Raw genomic sequence first — 18,257 nt, forward strand, 5'->3', positions numbered from 1 at the left:
TGTTGAGCATGAGTGTAAGTGTCAGCCAACGTCTGATGCTGCATGTCCTTACTGGTCCTAGCTTCCTTTGGTCCTGTGAGTTGGGGGTTTTTCCCTCTGGGCCCAGTTCACTGAATACCCTCATCACACAATGGTCCACACCATAATGAATATATACCTTACAAGTGAGGGACCATAGTGAATACACTAAGGCTGAATCTGGTTCTGGTGAGATGCTGCCACCAAGTGCTGTGTTAGAACCATCCTTTTTCGACACCAAACATACATTTACCTTTTGGCAAAGTTCAAAAGACAAATTTGGCCCCATGCCAGAACCAGGGAAACCAACAGCATGAGGGTAATCGGGGGGGGGGGGGGGGGGGGGCTGTTGCTGTCCATGGTCCTGATCCAACTATGTCAGCACTGCAAATGTCTTGACGTCTTGTGAAATTTGAACGTGAAGTATGCTATATCATCTTTTTGACTTTGATAAATCAATAATCGGCAGCTTTACTGAATGTGTGACTCCTGTTTGAGTTGTTTCAATGTCATTCTTTGGTCCCCTCTGTTTGGCTATGTCAGCAGTTCGGCCCACTGAACAGAATGTACAGTCAGACAATGTGGTGTAGAGTCAACATTAGACTAAGCTTAGGATAACTGCATTGCTGAGTAGTCTGGAATATGTTGTGTTGTTAACATCATTTAAGTTAAACAGATGAATAGCACATTTTACTCTGTGGTGGTAAATGCTGTTTAATTCATAATGGATTGACACACAAACAACCACAATGGGCTATTTGAAAGATCAGGCAAAACAATTATGCATGATTTGGTCCTACAATTCTGTAGCTTTTTATTACAATTTCAACAGGTAAAGATTTGCTAAGAAATATTTAATTTCATTAAGTGAATGTTATAAGAGCTCTTCATTCAAACATTGATACAGTATCAGCAGAACCAATAACAAGTGTTACATAACTGTGTGTACACGCACGTTTGAACCTTTTTCATAATGTCTATAGCTCATGTCCCTAATGCTCCCTATCTTTAGTGTGAGCGTGCCTTCATTTGTGTGTGTGTGTGTGTTTGTGTACACGTACACATCATGCATCTTCCTACTCTTCAGCTTTCTATAATGAGTCTGGCCACAGAGCAGAGGGCCTGTTGGACGCCTATCCCAGTGCGAGAGCTACACCCCTGGATCTCCCAGTCCCTGTTCCAACACTGTTGTAGCCCCAGTCTGTCTAACACCTCTGGGATCTCCATCACCTCTGGAAGATCCATCTTATTGACCAGCACCATCAGGGGGACACCTCTCACCTTCTCATCCCCCAGCACCCTCCCCAGTGCCCCCCTCGCCTCCCCGATTCGGCCCCTGTCACTGCCATCCACCACGAACACCAGGGCATCACAGCCCTCAAGGTGGCGTCCCCACTGGACTTGCATGGCTCCCTGGCCCCCCACATCCCACATGGTGAGCTCCGGGCCATCCTCTGGCTCCACCGTGCCCACATTGAAGCCCACAGTGGGGGTAGTGTTTGCCAGCTCACCCCTCTGGAAGTGATGGAACAGTGTGGACTTCCCTGCCCCGTCCAGGCCCATCAGAACTACTTTGGTTGGTCGGCCCTGTCCGTATCCGCACAGGTTCAGACCCATGACTGAAACTCTGCGTTGAAGTCTTGTTAGTGGCCTTGTGCCTGCTCTGGCACCAGCAGTTCTGGCAATAAAATAATTTGAGAGCAAATATGGCTTGTGGTTAGCTTTGTCCTCTTTGATCTACAGTATGAGGGTAGGGGATTCAGCAGCTCAGTTATGATTGGTAATCAGCTTGATAAGGTCTCCATATAGTCCATTGAGTAAAGCAAATAAAGCCACTTCAGTTTGATTATCAAAACTTTGTTGTCGGTCAGGACATGATTCCCTCCAGTTTGTGAGCTGGTTGTCAGCAAGGGTGTAATCCAGCTGCTTTCCTTCTTGTTTCCGAACTGAAAAGAATGATCTGAGGCTTTGCTGAAGGCCATCAAACAGTCATAGGCAAATTAGGACATATAATCTATTCATTTTCATATGTTTGCATATGGTTTTCAAGCCGGTTCAAGGTCCCTTTGGACTGATCTGGCCAGCTGACTTCGATCTCAATCACTGGTAATGATGAGCACCATGTAAGTAGCTTCACCTGGGGCCTGTATGGAAGCATTCAGAGCATTGCAGGTAAATGTATAACATGCAGATACACTTCATGAAACACTATAAGATAAGAGTACCATGTCTGTAACTTTGTAAATATTTCAACCACCACACAATGCTACCGTGAGAAACATTTTGAAAAGAAAAGAAAAACCTTGAGAATGGCACACTGTGATGGTGAGAACCCTTGGCCAAGCTGGCCATTTATGGAAGTTAAAGTTCTTTACAGAGAGAATATTTGTATTTGAATACAGGTATAATTTCCTTAGCACCAGCACATTTAAAAATACAAAAATAATTTTTTATGACCAATTTCAAACAAAAATGGAGTGGAGTTTCTTCAACTCCTTTTGTCAAACAGGTGAAAGATTGAATTATTCATTCAATTCATGAAACATGGACTATGTTCTGTCCCTGTCTTCTAGTAGGCCTGGCATGCAAGCAAATGATTAGCCCAAATTTGGTAAACACTGCAGACCAAAATCCACACAGACAGTCAAAGCTTGCCAAAAACGTGCAGTTCATCTATCTCAGTGTAGTTAATCAAACAAACAGACCAGGGAGCCGTGGGACATTCACTCTGGCCCAGATTCAAGAATTGGAATGAGGGACTGAAGCCTCTGATGACCTGTAGGTGAAATTTCCAAAACAGAGGTAGACACAGAAAATTGGAAGAATGTAATGTAAGTCTTGTACTGGGGCCCTACTATGATTAATTTACTAGTTCATCTAACTTAATGTAAAACATCATTTGGCAAAACTAAGAAGTACAAGTTACCTCCCCCCCTCTGCAGCTCTGAATTTGATTGCTATTACCTTAATCTTGATCACATGACCTCATTTATTTTCCTTCTCAGGCTTCCGCACACAAACCCACCACACACAGAAGAGGAACATGTCGGAGGGCAGTTGCTGGAGGATGTAGGAGCAGGGGAAAGAGTTCGTTGACCGAGAAGCACAGACCGTTTCGGTTGGACAGACTGACATCTAGCTTTATTGTGCCTGTCTATTGTCCCTGCAATGTTAGGATAAAAAAAATCCTAGGTAGGCTGGTGGTGATATTTTTTTTTCTTCGAAATGATTTGATCTGTTTTGTTTTCCCCACACAGGAAAAACTTTTGCCATTTGACTATGGATCGCTCTTGTAGGTCAGTGAATGCACTTGTGTTGTGTGTCAGCTGGCCAACTTTATGAATCTGCTGCGTGCTAACAGCAGTTGCTACTAGTTAGCTCACTAAGATACCTCAGCTAGCTTTGTTGACATGCTTCTCATCATCACCACCACCACCACCAGTGTAGTGTCACACACTTCATCCTCATTGGCTCAACAATGCCTACCTAGCTAGCTAGCTAACGGGTTGTTAGTTCCATATAAGCTGCTTCTTTGAATACATGGCATAAGAGAACATGTGAACGTTTTCGACTTCTTGCTGACGCCTACGTTTAATTAGATGCCTGCCTTAGATAGTTGAGAGTTTTGCTTGTGCAGATAATCAGTCCAGGCAATCGCAAATGATTATACTGTATGCTTGATCTTTGTTTGACATGTCAGTGTGGTAGCTAATCCTTTGTGATCCCGAGTCAAAGAAAGATGACTCCTGCCAAGATGCTTGATCTCCAATTTAACTAATTTTCCAGTTTGAGTGAATTTGGTGATAACCTAACTCAATTGAACTAATTGAGTGATTTAGGTGATAAAGCAGGGCAGGATTATTTTTTTATTTTTTCTAAAATCGAAAAGTGTGACCCACAACCAAAGTATATGGGTGGTTGTAACCAAGGAGGGTTCCAATATTTTAGAGAAACATTTTTAGAAACAATTTGCCAGGGAACATCCAGCAACCACCAAAGAGATTGTCATGCCACCTGACCTGACCAAACACGTTTGACATTGTGATTGGTCAGTCACCTATTGTCTGCTGATGTTGTTACTGACTCTGGAACCAGTCATCATTGAATGATGTTGGCACAGCAACTCCCATTCATCACCCAGTGATCTGATCATGATGCATTGGATTTGACATCACTGAACTGCTTTTATTCATAAGATTGTATGAACTCTTTCTCTGTGTGTGTGTATGGGTGGGTGGGGGTGTGTCGATTGCGATGTCACATCCAGCATCAAAAGCAGTGACAGCACCGCCCGCCCAGACCCCTCCCCTGCCCCTCCTCCTAGCCCCTCCCCTGGTTCCAGACACACCCCTCCACAGTTGCCACGGAGCCAGAGGGGCCCCAAGATGGTGGATGTAACGAAATGGCCCCTGTTCAGCCTGATGGGGGCCCAGGAGCTCTCCTCCATACGGAAGGCCTGTGTGTTTGGAACCTCCGCCAATGAGGTCATTTACATCACCCATGACGATGAGGTAACGGGTTAAAGGGCAAATATTGGAAGTTGCTTTTGTGTTAGGAGATGATGAGGATGATGACATCAGTAGAATAGATGGCCATGTCAGAAACAAGGCGATTTTACATGACTCAATGTTGCATGGAGTATTTATTTTTGCAGTGCCCAACCTCTGCTGATATTTTACGGTGCATTCAGTATAGCCTAGGAACACAGCCTGTCTGATACACCAATCTCTATAATGTTGTAATGCAGGTCTATATAACTGGTAAGTAGTGACTACAGTCTGTCTGTCTCAAGGTGGTTCTGTACTGCTACGCAGGCTTGTTTGACAGAGGAGAAGAGGGTGTGTGGGCCAACACACACTCTTATCAGTCCTGTCTGTGCACACTGGTGTTTACTTTTAATTTTTAGAATGACCCCTAAGCTCTCTCTCTCTCTTGTTATGGACCAAAATCTAATGAACGTTTCTTGTCATGTGCACAGGGTACTGCTGTAAACGGTACAATGACATGCTTATTACAACTACCTCTCAACAGTGCAGTGGAGTAGAAGGATAAGAATAATATAGAGTAAAAACAATACAATATACAGTTGCTAGTAATAACAGCGAAACAATCAGTGTAGCCTTGGAATGGTGGAATACATTCAGATAAATAGTATAAATATAGCTGTGTGTAATTGCAGATACCCCCAGCTGCCCAGCAACACTATCAGTTCAAAAGTCTTATAGCTTGGAGGTGTCTTGGAATCTGCTGGTCTGAAACTGGAAGCTCCAATACCTGGAGTAAAGCTGGGAGCTTGCCCTTACTGTGTTGTACTGTGCCGTTTTCACCACCCTCTGTAGAGCCAGAGAGACATCATCTGCACGTGTTTGGTTTAGAAAGCGATGACCCATGATTTTTTTCGCTCTCTCTGGCAGGTGTATGTCTTTGGGCTGAACTGCAGTAACTGTCTGGGGACAGGAGACAGCCTGAGCACCATAGCACCCAAGAAGCTGGACTTTCTGAGTGGGAGGAAGGTGGTCAGCATGAGCTATGGCAGTGGACCCCACATCCTACTGGCCACAGAGGGTATGATGACCCCTTCACAAACACACCCTCTGGATGAATATTAAAAACTGCCTTGATACAGTTAATCCAACCCCAATTTCTTTGCATTTTAAGCGAGGTGTCAATGCAGAAAAGCATTGCCATAGTGTTTATAGACAGACAGACAGAGAGACACACACACACACACACACACACACACACACACACACACACACACACACACACACACACTCTCACACAGACTAACTGATGTCAAAGTTCATGAGTTCTTGAGCTAAAATCAATTAGTCTCTTACCAGGACCCAGGCTTGACCTATCCATGTGGACGCTACTGCTCCTGACCTAAGAGTTTTCATATCCTCCATTTTGTGTCTCAGAGGGTGAGCTGTTTGCCTGGGGCCATAATGGCTACAGCCAACTGGGGAACGGAACCACCAACCAGGGTGTGGCCCCGGTACTGGTGTCAGCCAGCCTGCTCAATAAGAGGGTTACAGAGGTGGCCTGTGGCTCCCATCATTCACTGGCCTTGACCGACTCAGGGGAGGTGAGAGCAGAGAGGACACGGCTCACAATATCTCCACACTGACTCAGCCGCTTAACACCCAATGTAATGGTGACATGTGACTCTGTTTTTGACTGAGCTGTGTGTCCTGCTCTGAGGTAGTAGGCCTAATGCTTGGTCACACAGACTGCTACAGTGCTACATTTGCTGGGAACCTGTAAATCCTAAGCTGTGGCATAAAGCCCCTATTGTGTGTCTAAACTTTGACTGAATCAGCTTTACGCCATAGTCACACCATTCTAGTACAATCAGCCACCTATTCAATGCTATTGCCATAACATGGATATGTAGGGGCCTATATGGCGCACAAGCATGGAATATCGGACTTGAATTCTTTAGGAGCTCAGAGATAGTATGAGGGACTGTCACTAAATTGTCTAGATTCCTTGATGCATCTCAATACTCCTGTCCTATTCCATCTCTCCCATTGAACAGATCCCTTTACTCCCCCGAACATTAACCTCCCTTCCCCCCCCTCTCCCAGGTGTATGCCTGGGGCTACAATAACTGCGGTCAGGTGGGCTCTGGCTCCACGGCCAACCAGCCCACCCCCCGGAGAGTGTCCAACTGCCTGCAGAACAAGGTGGCGGTGGGCGTGGCCTGTGGTCAGACCTCTTCTCTGGCTGTGGTGGACAATGGAGAGGCGAGTGACTGAATGCTTGTGACTTGTACGATGCCCAAGCGTGAGTGATGGACTGGGCCACTGAGTGGTAGTATTCACCTTGTTGGGGAACTAAGATTGATGTTGAAGTCTTACTGGTCTCTTAATGTCTGTGTGCGTGTGTCTGTATATCTGCCGGTGTTCGTGTTCCTTAGGTGTACGGCTGGGGTTATAATGGGAATGGCCAGCTGGGGTTGGGCAACAATGGGAACCAGCTGACTCCCTGTCGCCTGATAGCCCTGCAAGGCTTATGTGTGCTACAGGTGAGTACACACAGACACATGTTAGAGACTGTTTGAGGCTTAGGGTTAATAGTTAATATTAGGGTTAAGGCTAGATGTCATGTGGTTGTAGTCTGTAGATGCCTCCTCTAAAACCTCTCCCCCCCAGATTGCCTCTGGCTATGCCCACTCCCTGGCACTGACCGATGAGGGGTTGCTCTACGCCTGGGGGGCCAACACATATGGGCAGCTGGGCTTGGGCAACAAGAGCAACCAGCTCAGCCCAGTACAGATCATGGCTGAGAAAGAGAGGTGAGAGAGGCAGTCTACACACACACACACACGCACATTGAGACAAGGGTTTTAAAAAGCTGCTAGCAGCCCTACATTCTCTCTCCTATCTATTGTTCTGTCACACACACACACACACTCATTCACTCACTCACTCACAACCCTCCCCCGTCCTGTGTCCTCCAGCAGGATCGTAGAGATTGCGGCCTGCCACTCCACTCACACATCTGCAGCTAAGACCCAGAGTGGCCAGGTGTACATGTGGGGCCAGTGTAGGGGTCAGTCCATCGTCCTGCCCCACCTCACGCACTTCACCTGCACCGATGACGTATTCGCCTGCTTCGCCACACCCTCTGTCATGTGGAGGCTGCTTTCCATGGGTAAGGAGGCTTTGTGTGTCCCCTTCTGGTAGCAGAGCTGTGTGTGTGTCAGAGTGTGCGTGTGTGTCATAATGCGTGTGTGAGAGAGTGAGAAAGGTATTTTTTGGATGTCCCTGACCTATGAATGTGTCCTCTCTAGAGCACGACGACTTCCTGACGGTGGCTCAGTCTCTGAAGAAGGAGTTTGACAGCCCAGAGACAGCTGACCTCAAGGTCAGCGTCGATGGCAAATACATCCACGTCCACAAAGCTGTGCTCAAGATCAGGTCAGATCTGCACCCCCAGGGTCATATCTCTCCAGCCAAGATCTATCAATTGCCCACCCGTCAATTGATAACTAACCCCCCCCCCCCCACCACCTCCACCTCCACCTCTTCTTCCAGGTGTGAGCACTTCAGGTCCATGTTCCAGTCCCATTGGAATGAAAACATGAAGGAAGTGATCGAAATAGACCAGTTCTCTTACCCCGTCTACCGTGCCTTCCTCGAGTTCCTCTACACAGACAATGTGGACCTGTCTCCTGAGGATGCTATTGGTCAGTCAGTCCCCCCCCCCCCCCCCCCCCCCCCCCACACACACACACACACGCCTCAATGGCAGGGATTGACCAATAGGGAATGTGCTAAAGACCGACTATTGTTTTGTATCTCAGCTGGACTCCGATTGACCGACTATTGCTTTGCATGTCAGCCACGTACATGTTAGTATAGATTGGCGAACCCCATCTCAGGCCCAGAACAAGTGCATATCTAGAGCACTAAGCAAACCGTAATACAAACTGTATGCCCTGTGTTTTCTCTCTCAGGTCTGCTGGACTTGGCCACGTCGTACTGTGAGAACCGTCTGAAGCGCTTGTGTCAGCACATCATTAAGAGGGGCATCACCGTGGAGAACGCCTTCTCTCTGCTCGCTGCAGCTCTACGCTACGACGCTGAGGTCAGTCCCACTCTCACCCCTGACCTGTACAGCATACTGTATATCGCTTTAGTTTTCAAACTCAACTTTAAGCTATTGACATTTAACTTGTCTGTGTTTTGTGATCTGGTCAGATGACATGAGTAAAGGTAGAAGATGCCCCCAATCACAGATCTAGGATGAGATTACCCTACCTCCAGTCATAACCTCAACCATTAGGGAGATGAGCAACTATCTGACCCCTTGTTAGTGGTGAAGGTTAACTGATTAAAGGTATCTACTCTGTTAGTATTAGTGTTGTGGTTGATGTGTCTAACTGTCTGTTAAACTGGTTGTGTTCAGGACCTGGAAGAGTTTTGCTTTAAGTTCTGTGTGAACCACCTGACAGAGGTGACCCAGACCGCCGCTTTCTGGCAGATCGACGGCAACATGGTCAAAGAGTTCATCTGCCGAGCCAGCCGCTGTGGGGCCTTCAAGAACTGACCACTAACCAGAATGAGACCAAGAAGGATTAGGCAGAAATGATGTCATAGAAGCCATTTTGGCCTAGGAGTTTGGCCCCCAGACAGTACAGATGGATGCACTTCCTGGAGGATCATGAAGTTTATGGTATCTTAGTCTAATCCTTGCTTTCTCATTCTTGACCAGAACCAATGTCTCAAGCACTGGGGGGGGGGGGGGGGGAAGAAACGTTAAGCTAAGCTAACAAGGCCCTGCTGTCCCTAACAGCACCAGGAGGATGTTCAGTTTGCCGTTGTATTAGCTACAGTGCTTGCCTCTCTGCAGTTCACCACACATGGATGGCATGTTCATCAGTGCTATCCTTAATGACTGGGGAGTCATGAGTGGCAATGGACAATCAAGAGACTAGGCCTCCGTCTCTAATTCTGAACTGTTCAGAGAAAATCTATGCTTTTGTAGTTCCAATTAATATCTTAAGGCAACGAGTATTTTGCTACACGATATAGTTGTACTATGAATTTGGATTGTACTATGGATTGAGTAACGGCACTATACTTCGTCAAACATTGGTGGCACATTTGCACTTAACGTGGTGCGTTGGATTCTGAGAGAACCTATAATGCTTGGGTGTGATTTTGATTTGCCTTCTAACTCGATGTATGTCATCAGGCTAAGATATACTCCATTTTGAACAGGGTGGTGTCCAGTCTTAAATCTGTTACAGGGTAAATACAAGTGAATCATATGACAGTATATAGAGGTTTTCTCACCTGCCAGGTGATGAAGCTGTGTGAGGGGCCATGACAATGAACAGGCCAAATGCCATCAGGTGCACTGAAAAAGTCTGGCCTTGAAAATAGCACATATTTCAGTGCCACTGCCAGCATCCGTGTTTGCGCTAAGACAGCCCATAGGGTTGGTTGTTTTCTTGGTGCATCATTTTTGGCAGTAAAGCACCCTTGGAAGGACTAGCCTTGCTGATGCTTTGGTGCTACCCCCCCCCCCCCCATGAACTATCTTAGCTACATGTTACAGAAGATTTCACACATTTCTAAGGTCATTTATTACTTTTCAGTAATGTTTGCACTACATGAGCTGTCCAGAAATATTATACAAAAATTATGACTTGCTTTATTTTCATGTTTTGAAGAGATGCTAGAATAGTAGTTGATTTTGTATTTGACCTCAATGATCAGTTATGTTTACCATCAATAAACTGCAATTACCATTTCTTCCCCCTTCATTTTATACATAGAGTATTACCAGTACAAATCAAAAATGAAATAGACCACAGTGGTAAAGGATGTAGGACACCACAGAAGGAACGTGACTTAGAGTGGAGGCTGGTGGAACGGAATGAGGAATGGTATCACATGTTTGATTCCATTCCATACATTACAATGAGCCCGTCCTCCCATTTCTGCCTCTGGTGAGTTATGCTCAGGGAACATGACTTGTGCAGAGGCACACAGTAACTGTCAAAAGGAACAAAAACATTGCTGATTACAGACAACCACAGATCTGGCAATCCCCCCCCCCCCCCCCCAAGATAGTACGTCTAGGGATATAAAAGGGGGGGAGAAACTTAACATACTGTACCTCTATATGCGTCTGAGACCCGCTGGTGCGGTGGTAGTGCAACACACACAACGACTGAGTAAAAATGAAAATAAGACAGATTTATTAGTAATACGAACAACCAGACAACACGGGGGAAACATAGAGAGGGAACTAAGGGGAGGACGCCAGACGGCGCCAAATAAATGAAAACAAAAATAACCCCAAAGCTAATATTCTAGTCCTATCTGTTCTAACTACGAAAAGTCTGCTATCTAAAGAACTAAGTCTTGCCCGCCTACCCTAGACCCAAAATACAAGAGGTGGCGCCCGCCTGGGCAAACTAACCTAATGTATATAACAAAACCAACCTGCGTGATGGAGGTGTAAGCCCATGGGCGTCTTACCTGCCTAACTCGCCCTCCCCTGGGGCTAACTACAGGTGTGGCAGCGGACACAATGGTAGGACAGACAGACACACAACAAGAACAGTAGGATACGATGATACCAAATGACAGAGAAAACCGCTAACCGATGCTACCACACCCCTCCTTTCCTGAAGAGTGCGCGGGAGTTTTAAACAGAGACGGACGATGGTCTAATTGGTTGATAGAGGCCGCCAGGTGAACCCATTGGTTGAAGGGCAACAGGGGGAGTGACGGACGAAATGATGATTGACAGGGGGATGAACCAATACCTGGGAGAGAGACAGAGGGAAAAACAAACGACACCACACAGACACAAAGGTGGGGACGTAACAACCACACATACTAAAATACTAAATGAAATGCTTATAATATTAACTGTTTCAAGAAACCGAACTGCATTGTGGGGGGTGTAGTTGATAGTTGCCAGTGGTCCTCATCTCCTCAGGACTGTAAAAGCCTTCTTCATGGCTTCTGTGGCCCCCTGCAACTGCCTGTGTCTCCTCTCCAAATCTGAACAGGGAGAACAAATGCTACCATTAGTCATCTAGGGCACTTCATGTAGAGTAGAGCTCAATGAGGTAGAACTTAATTCCTAAAGGTCTTGTGTGCATTTTATTGTTCCAGACCAGCAATAAGACATATTGTTAACCAAATCGAGGCCGTTGGGTCTGTCCACTGATTTGAGGCAACGTAGAGCATAGAAGATACAAAGGGGGGTCTGGACAACAGACAAACAAAGCACTTCAAAACCATCAGTGCCATTACATTCACAATGCAACACCACTTCTGTGGTGTCATTCCCCACCTCTCTCCTGCTCTTTCATTTGCTGTGCTAGCTTTCCAGAAGCCTCCATCACTCTTAGGGAGAGGTCGTAATCTGTGAGTGGAAAAGAAAGAACTCTAGTGAATCAATTTGACTCGATAATGTGTAGATACAGAATAAGGCATTGACATGATTTTGAGCGCTACAGTGAGTTGTATATACACTCACCCTCCTGGCTGGCCTGGTTTGATTGGATCCTTTTGGAGACGCCGATCATGTCATTGATGAAGGCGGTGAAGATGGACTGTGTACATCCAGCCTCATTACACTTCTTCCAGAAGATGGCAGAGTCAGAGTTGGGCTCCTCAGGTGTCCCCGGGGGCAAGAGGCTAGCAGAGGAGGGATGGGTCACATGGGAGGGAAGGAAGACTACGGAAAGGGGGGAGGGAGGAGGGGACACAGGTGAGTCGTAGAGCACTGTGGGGGAAGGTGGAACAGGTGAAAGGGTACAGTGAGGTGAGCCGGGGACATCGAGAGGACCAGAGGGGACAGGAGAGGCAGGGTCATCCGGAGGCCCAGGTGAGTGAGAGCCAACATGTTGACCAGAGGGCACAGGTGAATCATGTTGCTCTGGATCAGAGCCCGGAGGGGAACCAGGACCAGGATCAGAGCCCTGAGGGGAACCAGGACCAGTAGCAGAACCCAGTGTAGAACTGAACTCTGAGAGGAGAGAGAGAAAAAGAGAGACAGCCACAACATTATTTGGCATCTGTGTTCCCCTTGTGAAAGATGTGTTACACAGGTTCTATCTGGTTACATCTGTCAACTGTCCAATGTCAGGTACCTGTGATCTGAGAGTGCTCAAATGCTGCTTGTAAGACTGTCACTGGCAACAACAAGCTCTCGGACTCCTGGAGAGACAAGATCAAAATCAGAATTATTTTATTTGGCACATACAGGAAATGTACTTGGTGAGGTTGGTGTCCACCACAGGTCACCTCACTTACACACTATTATGTGTATAAAGCTTTTCAAATGTAAATAACATGAGACAACAGCGTTTACACTAATAATAATGAACATTATGTTAGGAGTGAGGTCAGTGCAACTCGTACACACAAATGCACACCGACCCCGGTAGATCGCTCTCTGGTAGGTAGGATACGAGTTAGGGAGACTATAAACTGTGCCAAGTACTAAAGGGATGTGGAGGGCAGATCATTTGACCTACTGTCAGTAATCTGTAACATGACTAATGGTTCCTGACAAAAATTAGGTGAAGTGTGAACTAACTCACTGAGTCGCTGAATGCATCATCTTCCTCTGCGTTTCTGTTTGGAGACGCTGGTTGGTTTCCTGCAGAAAACAGCAGTTGTTTTGATTTCAAATCTCCTGTCGATCTCCTCTGGATGACAACGTCACCCGACATATATTACTTTACCAGCTCTGATGTGTAGAAAAACTATGAGATGGGAAGCTGCTTCGGGTGGGAGACGGTTACTGGACATGTTCATTATATGTCTTGTTTGTTGTATATGTCACCGAGTTAAGATGGTAAAACTCACTCCTCAAGTTCAGATACCCCCACCCGCGCTGTTGAATTGTTAGGTTTAGTTGTTGGTATGTAGGGTATGTTGAAATCCAAGGGCTGGAATAATAATGAAATTCCTTTTTATTTGCTGTGTGATTATTATTTTTTTGGGTGAGTAATGACAGTAGTTAGCGACTACACTGCTACATGGCAAAAAAGTTGTTAACTACTGAAAACACTACTAAGATTGGAATTTAGTTTAACTACCACCAACCTACAGCAAAACGTAGTTAAACTAATAGTTGAGGTACATGTAGTGGAACTACTCCGCAACACTGTAAATGTGCCTTTTTACCATTTCTGTGGTTAACTCAATAAAAAAGAAAAACAGATGTGTTACCTTTCTTGGAGGCTACGGCGGCCTCAGCATTGGTTCTGTTACGTAAGAGAAACATATTATTTCTCTATCGCGTGATTGTAACAAAGTCAGGTAAGCAGTAAGGCTATTCTGTCTATCTTTCTTTGTTTGCATAATCACATGATCACTGATATGATAACCTGTTATTTAAAACAGCATTTGACAGACAACGCCCAGAAACAACATGATCCTTGATTAAGAATTTAAAATGTCCAGCATAAACATGTAATCCATTGAAGGTTCATGAAGAAATAATACCCTCCGTATCATATCCTAATTTAGGGCCATTTAGAATGTACCAAATCTACTTCTGTCTTTCCTTTCCAACTACAGTATGAGGTAGTTTTGAGTAGAAAGGCTGCTACCTGTCAGGTTCATATTCAGACACCTATGAAGAGAGCAAGAGAGAGAGATGTGTAAGAATGCAGTAACAATAGGTACCACACTGTTTCTGCCAGCAACAATGTTATAGTATCCTACGGCGTAGCCAAGGCCTCACCGATTGCTCTGACTTTAGAGTGCTGTCTAAATCTGTCTCTAGATGGGCCAACTCCATATCATAGTCATTTCCATCTTCCTCTGTGAGAAAACACAGACATTAATACAGTGAATATATCATTCATTACTTGTGGAAGGTTAAAGCAGTGTCATTTCTCACCCATGGAATCATTTGACAAACAGATGAAGGAGCACTGCTGAATAAATGAGGCAACCAACCTGAATCTGAGTTATTTTCCAATATCCTTCTGAACTTTCGTTTGGATAAGCTCACATCCTGCCTGGAACAGAAGAGTGACAACAAGCCATGTTCAGCAAGAAGACTAACAGAATTGCAGCCTTAGGTTCTGAACATTTAAACAAAGAATATAGTCACATTGCATGCACTCAAAAGTGAAATGGAACAAGGCCTGTAGAGTCTGAGACAGACATCAATCATAGCAGACAATTAACAGTAAGTTATGCGGCCGGTTTTAGCAAGGCATGACATCTTAAATGTACAGAATATACACAGTCAAAAAGATCAAAACTCAAAGGTTGAGATAGTCAGAGACAGCCCAACAACAGCATGCAAGCGTCACATACGTACTTGCTAGGGGGGCTCAATGGTCTCTGTTTCAACAGCAAAAATAAAGAGAATTAGATTCACACCAGTGAAGGTAGAAATCGGACGATGGGCTCATTGTAATGCATGAAATGGAATGAGGAATGGTATCAATCAGATGTTTCCTCATTCTATGACATGCATGCATTACAATGAGCCTGTCCTCAAAATGTCTACCTTCACTAATTCACACTGATATTATCATAGGACTACATTATCAAACAAGTGACTGACTTTACTGTAGTGTAGATAGACATTATAAACAGTTAAGCACAGACCTTGGATGATGTTCGTCGGCTATTTTTGGAAATGTTTGTGTCACTGCCATTGCATGATGGTCCAGCCACAGCACGCTGGCCTATTAGATTCAAACATTTTCCTCAATGATGAATCTTGAATATAAACTACAGAGCACATCACACCCAAAAGAGAAGTCAATGTTGATGCAAGATAAGGAGACTTGTGAACCGAAACAAACAACTTACCATTCAGTTTTTCAGACGATGACTGTGGCCTATGCTTTTCACAGTACAACCTAAGGGCAGACACAGAGACATGCTACACTGTCAAATCATGATGAGGTACTGACATCAATGATATACATTAACAAAACGTCCTCATACTCACTTGAAAATGGCACTACCAACATGTTCCATACTAATGTTTTCCTTCTCGTTCTTACAGATGGGACAGAACAGCTGAAAATGTTAAAGAATATTATTGGGTTAGAGTTATATACCCAGAACGATAATTCAGAGAACAGTACGTTTATTTTATTAATCTCTGGGCACTCAACAAGATGATGTTGTTAAATCAAGACAGATTTCACCAATCTAACTAATTATGACCATCTAACCAACATTGAAGAAAGATAACTTCTAAAACAAGGAAGATGTAGCTTCCAAATTCATTTTTGGGATTTTCTCTTCAAGTTCAACTTGTTTTTCCATCCAATCCATAAATGTATTGTCTGGCATCTAGTCTACATGTCTTTTAGCAGACGATCACAGCACAGTAGCATGCAGACCTTAGAAGACGTTTCTCCGTTGTGGTGTTCAGATGTGTCTGAATCCCCTTGGTCTGGTGACACAAGCCAGTCAACAATGGCTTCTGTATTGAAACAGATATAACTCTCAAGGACTTTATCAAATAAATTAACACATCAGAAACAAGTGTCATGTTTTTATCAAAGGATGAACACCACAAGAGGGGTATCATGTGGGGTATATTAAATGAGTACACTACTTGCCATAGTACAAAACCACAAGCATCATTGGGGTGACCATAGAAAGCCACCTACTCACCTTTTAACTGAGGATCATGCTTCTTACAGTACAACCTGTGACATGAAGACACATCAATAAAGCTGCTTTTACCAACACAATACTGTTATCAGTCCACCATTTACTTTTGTTTAACTTAACATGTACAGTATATAACTTGCAATTGAGTTCAAACACTTCTGAGGATGTTAAAGGTAGGTAGTTAGAAGGTAGAAACAGTGTGGATTTTACTAACGTAAAGGTCCCGTTTTCAGTGTCCTCTACATTGATGGCCCCGTCATGTACTGCACAGGGGTAGTGGTAGGACTTCTTACAGATTTTCACCTCACACCCCACAGTGGCACCACTTTTCTTACACCGGGAGCACTTCTAGTGTAGAGAAACAGCTGTTTGCTTTTGATCAGTAGTAATAATACAGAAACATCAAGACAGTATCCACAAATACAAAAAAAAGAAATAGAGAAAAGAATAGGGAATTCACCCCTGATAACTTGTGTGGTGAACATTCTGGCACAAAATGACAGCTGAAAATGTAGTTAAACTAATAGTTGAGCTACATGTAGTGGAACTCCCCAACACTGTAAATGTGTATATGGCTTTTTACCTTTTCTGTGGTTAACTCAATTAAAAAGTTAACCACAGGGAACATTTAAACAACCTTACCAGTCTACCTCCCCTCTTCATCTCCTTCTTGACATCTTCCACAGAGAAACCAAATAAGTCATCAAACTCTGGTGAGTTCTCGCAACAAATTCCAGATGAATAGAGCTGCAATTCAGATCACAGAAAATAATCATAGCTGACTTTCCATCTGTAGAAATGTATATTTATCATATAAAGTTCAACATATCACAGCTAAAGAATTAGTCATACTGGTATTTACTCTAGGCTACCTTTTGATTGAGGTGGGACGACCCTACTCTAAACCCTAAACCCAACACCTTTCCCTTTTACTTTACTAATTTCAAAATCCCAAGCATCATACTTAACATTGACCATTTTTGATTGTACTTTATAAAAATGTATTTTGTGCAGGTTTGTGCAATTAGAATGTCATAAATCATAAAAGAAGAAAAAACATAAGCTGAATTTCTTTGATAATTTCTTTTTCAAAAAATGAAAACTGATGGAATCTACACAACATTTTTCCAAGTGCCCACAAGTGTTATCAATATTGGGAAAACTGGTCTAGGATGTAGTGCCAACGATGTGTGGATTCCACTCAGCCCAACGCCCCCGGGCACTGTAGCCATGCAAAGAAATGAAACTGATAGTAAAGTACAGCTTCAAAACTGCGCTGATCAAATTTGTACGAACTACACATTCACACACAAAGTATTGGCGACGATCGCGTAGCGTCTCTTTAACAACATGTCGTTTCTTACCAGACAGTTTTGATGGGCATTTACAGAATCATTCGTCGATAGTGGTCCAGTTATAATGTTCTCCACAGACATTTGACATAGTACGCATGGCACTGTCCTACCATGTCGTTCGGGGCCCATTTTCCAGATGTGCTCTCTTATTAGTTATTAGTCCCAAATAATGCGTAGCGGAGCCGTAGAACAGTCAAACATTACAGCGACTTGTAAATTGCACAGACCTACTTGATCCTTCCTAGTTCAGAGTAGGCATCCGGTATTGTTCCAGGAAGTCATGCCCAAATAAAACTCTGGACGTGTAGGTGTTGTTACAGTTTAAATACACTTGGTGGTGCCACAGAACAACGTTGTTTTTTCCACTTCCCATAAACCATATACCCTATGGCCACCATTGTCAAAGTGCGGTACGCGTACCCCCGGGGGTACGTGGATCGATCTAGGAGGTACGCGAAATAAATCTGTGATTTACCTTCCCAAACAGTCCTGTTGAATAGCCGACTGCAGTCTCAGTACTAAAAATAAATCCATGCACCCTATCCAACAAAATAATATTATCACAATGTCTAATATGTAAGGGATAATGTTCATAGAATATCAATTAGGCTACAAAATAACCGACAGGGGGTACATGACTGTTAAAAGTTTGGGAACCACTGCCCTATGGCATACACCCCATCTATCCCATTGATAATGATCTGTCCCCATGTGCTTTTACTGGAACAAAATCTGTGGTTTTTAC

General features: G+C 44.3%; 3 protein-coding genes across 7 annotated transcripts; 1 reads left to right on the plus strand and 2 right to left on the minus strand.

Moving 5' to 3' along the window:
* Positions 1-1,101: 1,101 nt before the first annotated feature.
* On the minus strand, positions 1,102-1,635 carry LOC310813567 (ADP-ribosylation factor-like protein 11; the record flags this gene model as incomplete). Its single annotated transcript, XM_083682627.1, has 1 exon — positions 1,102-1,635. One exon carries the CDS (start codon positions 1,633-1,635, stop codon positions 1,102-1,104), a length of 534 nt encoding a protein of 177 aa, XP_083538753.1.
* A 1,421-nt stretch (positions 1,636-3,056) lies between these two features.
* Positions 3,057-10,283, plus strand: LOC310812952 (RCC1 and BTB domain-containing protein 1-like). 5 transcript variants are annotated; one of them, XM_083681722.1, is made up of 13 exons: positions 3,057-3,136; positions 3,276-3,314; positions 4,286-4,529; positions 5,433-5,583; positions 5,940-6,106; positions 6,609-6,767; positions 6,941-7,048; positions 7,176-7,318; positions 7,484-7,677; positions 7,817-7,943; positions 8,061-8,212; positions 8,483-8,613; positions 8,935-10,283. In XM_083681722.1, the coding sequence occupies exons 2-13, from the start codon at positions 3,298-3,300 to the stop codon at positions 9,073-9,075; spliced, it is 1,734 nt and encodes a 577-aa protein (XP_083537848.1). In that variant the 5' UTR covers positions 3,057-3,136; positions 3,276-3,297; the 3' UTR covers positions 9,076-10,283. The 5 variants fall into 5 exon arrangements, with proteins under 5 accessions (XP_083537848.1, XP_083537847.1, XP_083537849.1 ...); XM_083681721.1 differs by having other exon boundaries at positions 3,058-3,314; XM_083681723.1 differs by having other exon boundaries at positions 3,058-3,314; positions 4,343-4,529.
* A 429-nt stretch (positions 10,284-10,712) lies between these two features.
* Positions 10,713-17,758, minus strand: LOC310812953 (uncharacterized protein). Its single transcript, XM_083681725.1, has 18 exons — positions 17,522-17,758; positions 16,800-16,904; positions 16,372-16,505; positions 16,158-16,192; positions 15,881-15,963; positions 15,481-15,551; positions 15,339-15,388; positions 15,132-15,211; positions 14,839-14,861; positions 14,469-14,530; positions 14,251-14,330; positions 14,117-14,139; positions 13,734-13,768; positions 13,100-13,158; positions 12,647-12,713; positions 12,031-12,522; positions 11,845-11,916; positions 10,713-11,549 (listed from the first exon to the last, which is right to left on the minus strand). The coding sequence occupies exons 1-18, from the start codon at positions 17,639-17,641 to the stop codon at positions 11,473-11,475; spliced, it is 1,668 nt and encodes a 555-aa protein (XP_083537851.1). The 5' UTR covers positions 17,642-17,758; the 3' UTR covers positions 10,713-11,472.
* Positions 17,759-18,257: the final 499 nt, after the last annotated feature.

This window comes from Argentina silus, assembly GCF_951799395.1.
Source record: "Argentina silus genome assembly, chromosome: 12".
NCBI classification, from domain to species: Eukaryota; Metazoa; Chordata; class Actinopteri; order Argentiniformes; family Argentinidae; genus Argentina; species Argentina silus.

Excerpts from the sequence above, each read along its gene's own strand:
- LOC310812952 (XM_083681720.1), top strand. The coding sequence starts at position 4,245 with ATGGGTGGGTGGGGGTGTGTCGATTGCGATGTCACATCCAGCATCAAA. Across the intron at positions 7,678-7,816 it reads GTGGAGGCTGCTTTCCATGG|AGCACGACGACTTCCTGACG; the intron begins GTAAGGAGGCTT and ends TGTCCTCTCTAG. Across the intron at positions 7,944-8,060 it reads AAAGCTGTGCTCAAGATCAG|GTGTGAGCACTTCAGGTCCA; the intron begins GTCAGATCTGCA and ends CTCTTCTTCCAG.
- LOC310812953 (XM_083681725.1), bottom strand. The coding sequence starts at position 17,641 with ATGGGCCCCGAACGACATGGTAGGACAGTGCCATGCGTACTATGTCAA. Across the intron at positions 15,212-15,338 it reads ATCGTCTGAAAAACTGAATG|GCCAGCGTGCTGTGGCTGGA; the intron begins GTAAGTTGTTTG and ends TGAATCTAATAG. Across the intron at positions 11,917-12,030 it reads AAACCAGGCCAGCCAGGAGG|ATTACGACCTCTCCCTAAGA; the intron begins GTGAGTGTATAT and ends TTCCACTCACAG.